At 49.4% G+C, this 10,101-nt stretch overlaps 1 protein-coding gene and 1 long non-coding RNA gene across 2 annotated transcripts in view; one reads left to right on the forward strand and one right to left on the reverse strand.

Annotated features, from left to right (window-relative positions):
- The window catches only part of PANK2 (pantothenate kinase 2), a 21,596-nt gene extending 18,387 nt beyond the window's left edge, over positions 1-3,209 (reverse strand). The window contains exon 1 of the mRNA XM_039541252.1: positions 2,759-3,209. Within this exon, the coding sequence (XP_039397186.1) occupies positions 2,759-3,194 (436 nt within the window). The 5' untranslated portion in view covers positions 3,195-3,209. The remainder of the gene's footprint in view (positions 1-2,758) is intronic.
- On the forward strand, positions 3,115-9,716 carry LOC120406409. Its single transcript, XR_005599255.1, has 3 exons — positions 3,115-3,240; positions 6,506-6,632; positions 9,353-9,716. It is a non-coding gene; the product is annotated as an uncharacterized LOC120406409 (long non-coding RNA).
- The last annotated feature ends 385 nt before the right edge of the window (positions 9,717-10,101 follow it).

The following is a 10,101-nucleotide window of genomic DNA, read 5'->3' on the forward strand; positions in this document are numbered from 1 at the left end:
GGCACATGCAAATACAGAGAGCAATGCCCACTATTAAATACTTTTTGAACTGGCACTAATTTAAGATTTTGATATTACTTCAAGAGCAGCTGGAGATCTCACAGGAACCCTGTTTCACATAAATTTCCAGGAACATCTTTTTTATTCCACAAAGCAACAATCAGTCAATAATAGCATACACAAACTACTAGAAAGGAACAAAGATCATCAACTTGAACTACAAAGCCACTGGAATCCTTTCATTCTTGAAGAAGCAGGCTAGTGCAACCAATATGTAAGGCAAGACAAACCTTGAGGTCAAATGGATCACTTGCCACATACCACCACCAGATAAGTGGGAGCTAAACTAGGACAATCTCTTATCACCTGCCCATTAAGTGGTTCTCTCATTTAGACTTGTAACTTAAAACACGAGGGTACCAGTATTGCACTCTTGCCAATGCCATCACTGAACATGGAAGATAGACACACATTCTACCTGTGAAAGGACCTACTCATGGATGCCTTTCCCTTATTTCTTAAATCATCAATGATCTGGAAAATAAATCTAGACAGATTATCTGTAATCCTAAATAGACCACACTGGTCTCTCAGGCTGCAGTTCCCAAGGTTTATAAAGATACCCATGATTCAATCTTCAACCCTCAGGAATATTAACCCAACATTTCTAGATCCAGCCATCTCACATCTTCTATTTCACTGGGATTCTCCTGTGAGGCATATGATGAAACTGACACTTCAACCTTGTTTTGTAGCCCTCCAAAGCCTTTTCAATTCCCTAATGGAAGCTTCCCCATATTTGTTTTTTTACATAAATTAGGAGAGTAAACTTGGTCAATTAAAGAACCCCATCGTCAATGCTTCTTTTAAAAAGATGATCCTTAGTTCGGGTACTAACTTTCTAAACATAAAAAGGTGCCCTTATTTTTGCTCTAAATCGAAATCTACTTTGATTGTGAAATGGGCTTTAACGTCTATCAACAATGGATCAAAGAGTGAATAAAGTCATATATATTATTGTTCCTTTATGGGGATCTTAAATGATTGAAGGTCTTCAATACTCAATCTTCTCAATGGATCAAGTTATACACTAAGCATGCAAAGAATCCAATAAGATCCCTCTCCTCAAGGCAAAGTTTGCAAAGGACTCTCTAAAGCCATAGCTTGGAATAACAGAGTTTTATATGTCAGTATGCCTCCCCAAGATTTGCAATTCCTTCAAACAATGTAAGACTGTCTCTCCTCAGCCAATGCAACCTTTGACTCCTTCAGGATCCCTCAAACTAAGCAAGCAAATAAAGTCTCAAATTACAAAAATGAACAAAAAAATTTCCATTTTAATTTCTCCTAGGGTCATTTTATGAGAAATATTTTGTATTTACTTTCTTTCCCACCATGGAATTTGGTATTTGCTGCTTGCTATTTCCCATATCCATGCAAGTAAATGCTCATGTATCATAAAGAGAAAGTTTGTTTCCTTTCCTGTAATTATAATGACACATACCCTCTCTTATGGCTATTACTTTCCTATATATCAACAGGTTCCTAATTGATATATAGGAACCTAATAAAGGGACAATTTCTTTCATCCTATACTTTGGAATTTTTTTTAATGTCTTCTACTCAACTATGCAGTTTCAGCTTTGGAAGTCATTTCCTGACACAACTGTGTTGCTGCAGCAGTTCTGCAGCATTTGAACTTGAAGTGAGGAAGGAGGCGGGGAAGCCTAGAATGTTCACATGGTGTGAAATTGGCATTGAGTAGTGTTCCCTAAAATTACCATAAATAACATCCAGACCAGTGGATGCCTTCTATTATGAATATATATATATATATATATATATATATATATATATATAATTTGAGGGGGGGGGTAGGTAGGTATGATGGAAGGGAGAGCTCCTTTCCTGTTGCCAGAGAGAGCCTTCAGTGCAAAAGATAGAGCCCACCAGCATGATCCAAACTCTGGTTAAAATTCCCAATTTATGTTATAGTAAGGGCTATACCTCAGAACTTCTGTTTAGCAAATTGGTCGCTAGCTAGTAGGCACCTGATTTAAAAAAATAATAATAATCTGGGCTTGAAAAAATTATCAGACTAAAATCTACTGGGACTCATCTGTTTAGCACATTTTATTCAATGCACAAATAACACCTCATATTGAGGTTGCTTCAGTTATCTTATTACTTTAAGGTAGAGTTGCCTCCTTCCAACAAAAAACTAACTTCAGTGCAAATAAACCTTTCACTTTTGCTTGAATATTGCTAAGCCAAGCCCATGGGTGAGAGCCACCTGAACAGCAGCTGCTCCATGCCACACTAAGATGAAGGCTGTTTTCCCTTTTGCCAGCTACCTCATCTACATGCCATTTCCAACAGAGCATTCCTAAGACATTGGTTTTCTGATCTCATTTGCTCCTTACCCACCCTACCTAGTTCCCCCTTCACTCAGCCCCGGGCAGCTCTCCCCCATCACCATGGCACCACGCCCTGGGGGCCTCATTCATTCCCCACCCAGGCTCTAGGTCCACCTTTTGTCACTCCCTTCCCAGCCCCACCTACTTCTCATTGCCCCCTCCCATTTCAACCCCCCCATCCCCCAGCTCTACTCCCCCCCGCCCCATTCTTCTCCCCCTCTGACCCTGCTCGCCCCACTCCCTCCTCCCCAGCCCCGCCCACCTGGCACGCCCCGCCCACTCCCTCCTCCCCAGCCCCGCCCCTCCCCAGCATCACCTGCCCCCCGTCCCGCATCACTTACGCGGGCGGCTCTTGCGGAGGGAGTCGAGGCGCTGGCGGGACACGGAACCGCCCCGCTCGCGGGGGTGGGGCCCTGCCCCGCTGTCAGCGTCCGCCCCGGCCCCGCTGCTGCTGCGCCGCCGCCACGAAGGGACGGGCTCCCGCCGCCGCTTCTCCTCCGGGCCGCTCGCCGCCGCCGCCTCGGGGCTGCCACCGCCATTCTGCAGCGGCTCCATCCGCAGCGCGGCCCGGCCGCTCTCCTCAGCAGCGACAGCCGCGCGCCACCGCCGCAGCCAACACCTGCACTGCGCCGGCGCCAAGCGGCCCCGAGCGTGCCCCTTCCTGGGGGGTGGGACAGCCCTAGAGTTTGTGCCAATCGTCTGTTTCAGAGGCCAGAGCGACAAGAGAACTGACCAATAGAAGTGGGACATGGCCAAGGAGGCGGGATAACGGCACATCGATCACCCTGGGCCAATTATGTTCTCCAGTCACGGATATTGACAGGTGAATTCAACGAATAATGTGGCGAGAGTTCACATAGGGCGTTTCACACGAATTTATCGGGGGGCTGTTTGAATCCTACGATTTAGGAGGAAGAGTGACAAAGATTCCGTCCAATGGAACGCTAAGGTTGACGGAGAGGGGCGGGAATAGATGAATGATTGACAACCACCGTAGCTATAACAACACGGCCAACGAGAAAGCCGCGTCCGGCTCCGTGGCTCAACCTGCGATGGGCAAATTCCCCCAGAGGGCGCCGCGGCGCAGACTAGCGTGCGATTCATTTGCATGATATTAACATATGCAAATAGTAGAGGCCTAAAGTGGCCTGCTCGGTACAAAGCCAACCCCGTCCCCGTCCCCGATACCGCTACGAGCCCCGCTCCCCGCGGAAACCTCCTGCCCCCTCCTCCCTATTGCACCCCCAGCACTGCCCTCCCCACGGCAGCCCCCCACCGCACCCCCAGCACCATGCCCCCCGCGGCAGCCCCCCAACGTGCCGTGCCCCCCACTGCACCCCCAGCACCGTGCCCCACTCCCCATGGCAGCCCCCCACCGCACCCCCAGCACCATGCCCCCCACGGCAGCCCCCCACTGTGCCGTGCCCCCCCACTGCACCCCCAGCACCGTGCCCCACTCCCCATGGCAGCCCTCCGCCCCACCGCACTGCCCCCACAGCAGTCCCCACCGCACCAGCATCATGCCCCCATGGCAGCCCCACTCTGCATGGCAGCCCCTCACCGCACCGTGCCCCCACTGCACCCCGCCCCACTCCCCATGGCAGCCCACTGCACTGCCCTCCCACAGCAGCCTCCCACCGCACCCCAGCATCATGCCCCCATGGCAGCCCCCACCGTGCCGTGCCCCACTGCACCCCGCCCCACTCCCCATGGCAGCCCACCGCACTGCCCTCCCCACGGCAGCCCCCACCGCACTCCCCAGCACCATGCCCCCACGGCAACCCCACCGTGCTGTGCCCCACTGCACCCCAGCACCGTGCCCCACTCCCCATGGCAGCCCCTGCCCCCACCGCACTGCCCTCCCCACGGCAGCCCCCACCGCACCCCCAGCTCCGTGCCCACCGCACCGTGCCCCCCACGACCTACGGCAGCCCACCGCAACATGCTGACCACAGCACCGCACCCACAGCACCCAGCACCCACCTCACGGTTCTCCCCACAGCAGCCCCACTCTCCACGGCAGCTCCGCACTGCGGCCCCACTCTCACAGCAGCCCCTGCCCTCCAGCACCGTGCCCCCTCATTCCCCATGGCAACCCCCTGCCCTGATCACAGCATCCCACCTCCTGCAATGCACCCCCATCCTCCTGCTCCCCATAGTAACCCCCTGCCCCCTCCCCATTTCCTGCTCCCCACAGCACCCCTTCTGCAGTAATTCACCCCCACAGCATTCCATCCCCTGCATTAACCTGAGCCATTGTGGGTGTGTTTTCAAAGATCTTTGTGCTGTTTTTGAGTTGAGGCTTGGAATAGGTAACCATTCTGTTCTTAAAAACATTATCACCATTAATCTATAGCTTTTAGCTTAACACTGTTCCTTCTGAGAAACTATGGGGTTATCCTGTTCTGATCAGAATATGAATTTGAAGATTAGATTTCTCAGTTTAAGAGAAGCCTGTTTGATTTAAAAAAAATCTAAATCTACTGGAAATTAAAAATCTAAAAATTTCTATTGCAAAAATATGTAACAAATCAGATCTCTCTTGCTCCCAGAGGAATGCTTGCAAAGACTCTCAGCCAAAAAAAAAGATACAGAGTTGTCGTGCACTGCAACAGGGACACTGGGCAATGTTTGCATTGTGAGAGTCAGACTAATTCAACAGCAAAAGAGAGGAAAAAGATCACTGCAGTGTACGAATAAAATAAGGGTTGGGCAGCCCTAAGCCAATCCAGCTCCACAAAATAGCAGCATCTAGGGTACTGCAGTCTTCCAGAGCAAGAGATTGGGCAGAAAGAAGAGAACAGGATAGGAAAAGAAACACATCTGTCTTCAATGTCTGCTGGAGCAGCAGTGTGATGGGGTTTATAGACCCCATGCTAAAGTTATAGGAGTGGGAAGGGGGCACCTGTGTCCATGTTGGGAAAGGTCCAAGTGCTGGCAGAATGCCCCAAGCCCCCCACAAAGTTTGACACTTCCTGGGATTGGCAGGCTATTATAGATGGTTTATCCCAGATTTCACCACGATTGAAGTCCTGCTGACAGACCTGGTGATAAACATAGCCCCCAAGGAGGTCTGGTGGTTTCAGGACGGCACCACCAGCCTTCAAGAAATTGAAAGATCGACTGATACGGGAACCCATCCTGTTCCACCCTGATTTTTTTAAAACCTTTCACCCTGCAGACTGATACCTCTGACATTGGCCTCAGGGAAGCGTGTCCTCCCAAGAGGTAGAGGGAGAAGAACCAGGGTCGGCTCCAGGCACCAGCTTAGCAAGCAGGTGCTTGGGGCGGCCACTCCAGAGCGAGGCGGCACGTTCAGGTATTCGGCGGCAATTCAGCAGAGAGTCCCTCACTGCCGCTGGAAGCGAAGGACCTCCCGGCTGAATTGCTGCAGATAGCGATCGTGGCTTTTTTTTTTTTTTTGGCTGCTTGGGGCGGCAAAACCCCTGGAGCCGGCCCTGAGAAGAACACCCAGTCCTTTACCTCAGCCGGAAATTGTTCGGCCGGGAAGTTATGTACTCAGTAATAGAGGAGGAGGCCTTGGCAGTAAAATGGGCTATTGAAGCACTCTGCTACTACTTATGCGGACAGACATTGCCTCTCATGATGGATCATGCACTCCTGTGGTGGCTGAACACCATGAAAGACCAGAACCTGCGGATTATAAACTGGTACTTCAATGCAGCTGTACAAGTTTGAGGTACTACAGTGAGTGGGACATGCTCATAAGAGCATGGGAGTTCTTTCCATGGGACGGAGGAGACCCGTCTGCACAGACTCCAGTGCCCAGCCTGAGGAGGAGAGTATGTGATGGGGTTGTTTACAGACCCGACACCAAGGTTAAAGGAGTACTGGAGCAATATTGGCCAAGAGGCCCTGACCCTCTGCAGCTGCTGGACATGCTTCCTATCCTATGGAGGACCTGCTTAAAAGGCAGCTCTGGCAGCTAGGTGTGGAGGAGAGAGGGGCTGAAAACAGGTGGACAGACAGTAACAGCTGAAACAGAGCAATCTGCAGGGGAAGGACTGGGACTGAGAGTAAGACTTGCCTGGGGCCCTGCCCCTTTTTCTCCCCTTCTCCCTGACTAGTGGGATCAACTGGACTTTGAGTGAGCTGGGAAGCCCCCATTCCCCAGTTGGGACTCTGAATTACTGAGACTGTGCAAGGAGAAAGCTGGAACCATGCCCCAAGCTGAAGGAAAAACTGCCAGGGAAGGTAAGAAGGAGGCTGGGGAGGGTGATCTGGAGCGGCAGCCACAAGGATTGAGCCACCCCTCGCCTCTCTCCCCCGGGCCAAGACCAAGTGGAAAGGGAGGGCAAGGTCTCCCTAAACATCTCTCCTCCTGCTATCTGCCTGAGAGATCACAGAGAACTCAAGGGTTGGGGTGGGCTCTGTGACAAACTGGGACTTGGGCTGTCAGGCTCCCCAGACTGCCTGGAAGAGCTGTCCCAAGACTCTCAGAGACTATTTGGCCATGAATCATAGAATATCAGGGTTGGAAGGGACCTCAGGAGATCATCTAGTCCAAACCCCTGCTCAAAGCAGGACCAATCCCCAACCAAATCACTAGGCCCCAAAGTGAAACCCGCTGCAAGCAGCGAGATTTAAAAGCAAGAGAACCAGTGGGAAGCGGAGAGCAGTCCCCTGACTGGCATAGAAGTGATAGGAAACTGCTTCTGGATTGACTGCACTGCAGCATGGAAGGGAATCCTGGCACTGTGGTGTGATCCTACAAGCCGTAATGTGACAGGGAGGGCTGAGGTGAACAGGGTGGGCTGAGCACACGGACAGCAGAAGGGTAGGCAGAACTACACAGGGCAGTTAGAAGTACTCCATGCTCAGCACAAAGAACCAGGACCTGCACCTGCAATCCCTGTTGTAAAAAGGGGACTGTTGGGGCACAGAGGGGCTCTGTCTGATGAGGCCTCATCATTGCTGTGAAAATGAGGCGCACAGAAGCAGATTGGTGGGGGGTGGAACAACCCCACCAAAGTCTTGCTAAGACTAGGAATGCCACTGACTCTGATCGAATTGGCCCTGTCAACACTGGTTCTCCACTTGTGAGGTAACTCCCTTCTCTTCATGTGTCGTCATATAATGCCTGCATCTGTAATTTTCACTACATGTATCTGAAGAAGTGGTTTTTACCCACAAAAGCTTATGCCCAAATAAATCTGTTAGTCTGGGACTCCTTGTTGTTTTTGTGGATACAGACTAACACGGCTAACCCCTGATACTGGCCCTGTGCTGTCCAATTTCAACTGCACAGCAGGGGGAGCAGCTCAGGAACACGCTGAATGTATATCTGCACCCCCTACTGTCCAACCCCCTAAACATTCCTGTGGCATCAGGCATCTCTGGCCATTTTAAAATTGCACCAGCGGTTAATGTCTGTGGGAGAAACTTTTTGGGGAATCTCTGTCCCAGAGTGTTTAAGAAGGTGTGGTATGGGAGCTGCCCTGCTGAGCTGGATTAACAGCATTAACATGAAGTGGAACAATATCAGATGTTCCTGAGCCTGACACATCCTGTAAAGCACTAAAAGGCATCCAGCCACACTTGGATGCCTGCCCATCTCCCTTGCTCATGAGGTTTTCAGAACTTCCTCCAAAGAGCTAAGAGGCCACTGTTGCAAGGGAGGAAACAATGCCCAGTGAAAAATAATTCCATTTCCTTTGCGTGAAGGACAAGAGGTTAGACCTTATACGGCACCAGAAAGCTGTGGAGTGGATGGTAGAGGGAGAGGATGAAGTGACAGCTGGCTGGAGAAACTGTAATGTAACTTATATATGTAGTGATGTCTTTCTCCTGAAAAAACGAAGAGTCCTTGTGGCACCTTAGAGACTAACAAATTTATTTGGGCATAAGCTTTTGAGGGGTGATGAAGTGGGTTCTAGCCCACGAAAGCTTATGCCCAAATAAATTTTAGTCTCTAAGGTGCCACAAGGACTTCTTATTGTTTTTGCTGGTACAGACTAACACGGATACCCCTCTGAAACCTTTCTCCTGAAGCTGTCAGACTGACACTTTACCTTGGCTAGAGAAGGAAAAGATGTGAGATCTTCCAGATCATTGCATGTATTCTCAATTAGTAGCTGAAGAGAGACTTACCTTCACTTTATACCACATGATCCAATATAAAACAGTGCAGGGCTAGTTTTGTCAATACCTGCACAGCGATAGTCTGCTTTGTTTTTACACAGCCAGTGCATACAGCATGATGACAGCACATCCACCCTCCTTAATATTATTAATTACAATAGTGCCTTCAACCAAAATCAGGGCCCATTGTGCCTGCCCCAGACAGCTTGAAATCTAAATAGATGAGAGAGACAAAGGGTGAGAGAGGAAAAAGAGGCAATGAGTTAGGAGGAGAGATGACAAGAAACTAAGGTCCAGGTTACTGCATGTGCTCAGCACCCAGAAACTCCCACTGAGCTCTTTTGACAATGTAGGTGCTTCATTTAGGTGCCTAAATAGGAGCCATTGGGTACTGAGTCCTTTGGAAAATCTGGCCATAATCTATAGGTTGGCTAAGCAACAACTACCTACAAATATTAGAAAGGTGTAAACATAAAGGAAGGACAGAAGTTGATAAGGGGATACAAAGAAGTATGGAATAGGAACAATGGGATCAAATCTGGGAGGAAAATTTAGATGAATATCAAGGAGGAGAAAAAAATTCCAGACAATGAGCTGTATTCAGCTGTGAAGTAGTTTCCCCAGGAACAAGATGGGAGCCCCATCAGCTGGGATGTTAGAGCTATCCTGGTCAAGCCCTAGATGACAGAAGGTAGCCAATAGCATTGTGTGGGCTGTGAGTGCACAGTAGAAATTGCCACTATTAAACACTTACGATCTGGGAGTGAGTGTAGTGCTAATGAAAGGTGCTGCAGTGCCAGTTCTGGAAGGTGAAGATTCCCTTTTATCCACAGCACGCTTCCCTCCTGCCTGGACCAGCCAATATGCCACAATAATGCTCTGGAGGAGAACTGAATCTCCGTGGCTCTGTCCGTCCTTAGCTCCTCTCCCACGATTGTTGACAAGACTGCCCATTCGAGTCAGCCATGGTCTTGTTTTTGATGATGCAGGCACCTGTTCACTGTGAACTGGACTGAGACCAAACTCGTTTCACACAGGGTCATGAGCTGCTGGACAGTAACCAGAGTTGGTCACGTCACACCTGACCTGAGCCAGGCTTTGCAGAAGAAGCACCTGTTCCCATCTCAGTTTTACTATTTACAATTCTGGGCTATAATCAAAGTGTAGTGATAACCCCAGTGTCCATCTGGCCTGCATTCCCTGTCTCAATAAAATGGGTTCTAATGTCCAGAATTGCATGAGTTATTGGTGGATGTTTAATAGATACTCTGTGTGCCTGCACAGACACTGTATTACCAGGAATTCCGTTGCTATGTTTAAAGCATATTGGGAATCTTTGAGTATAATCTGTCCTAGAGAACACTAAATTCTGTTCTCTGCACATACTTTAAAATTCCAGCAAATGGAAAGTGATTTTCCTCTACAGTATGATTGGTGTTTCCTGAATTGGGAAATAATGATACTAATTAACATCTTTTTTTCTTCTTCCCATTTTAAAGCATACCTATTAAACACTGAAATGCACAACCATTATATTTAAACAGGACTCATGCCAGGTTAACCCATAGGCTGTTAATGAAAC

This window comes from Mauremys reevesii, linkage group 5 (assembly GCF_016161935.1).
Source record: "Mauremys reevesii isolate NIE-2019 linkage group 5, ASM1616193v1, whole genome shotgun sequence".
In the NCBI taxonomy this organism is placed as follows: Eukaryota; Metazoa; Chordata; order Testudines; family Geoemydidae; genus Mauremys; species Mauremys reevesii.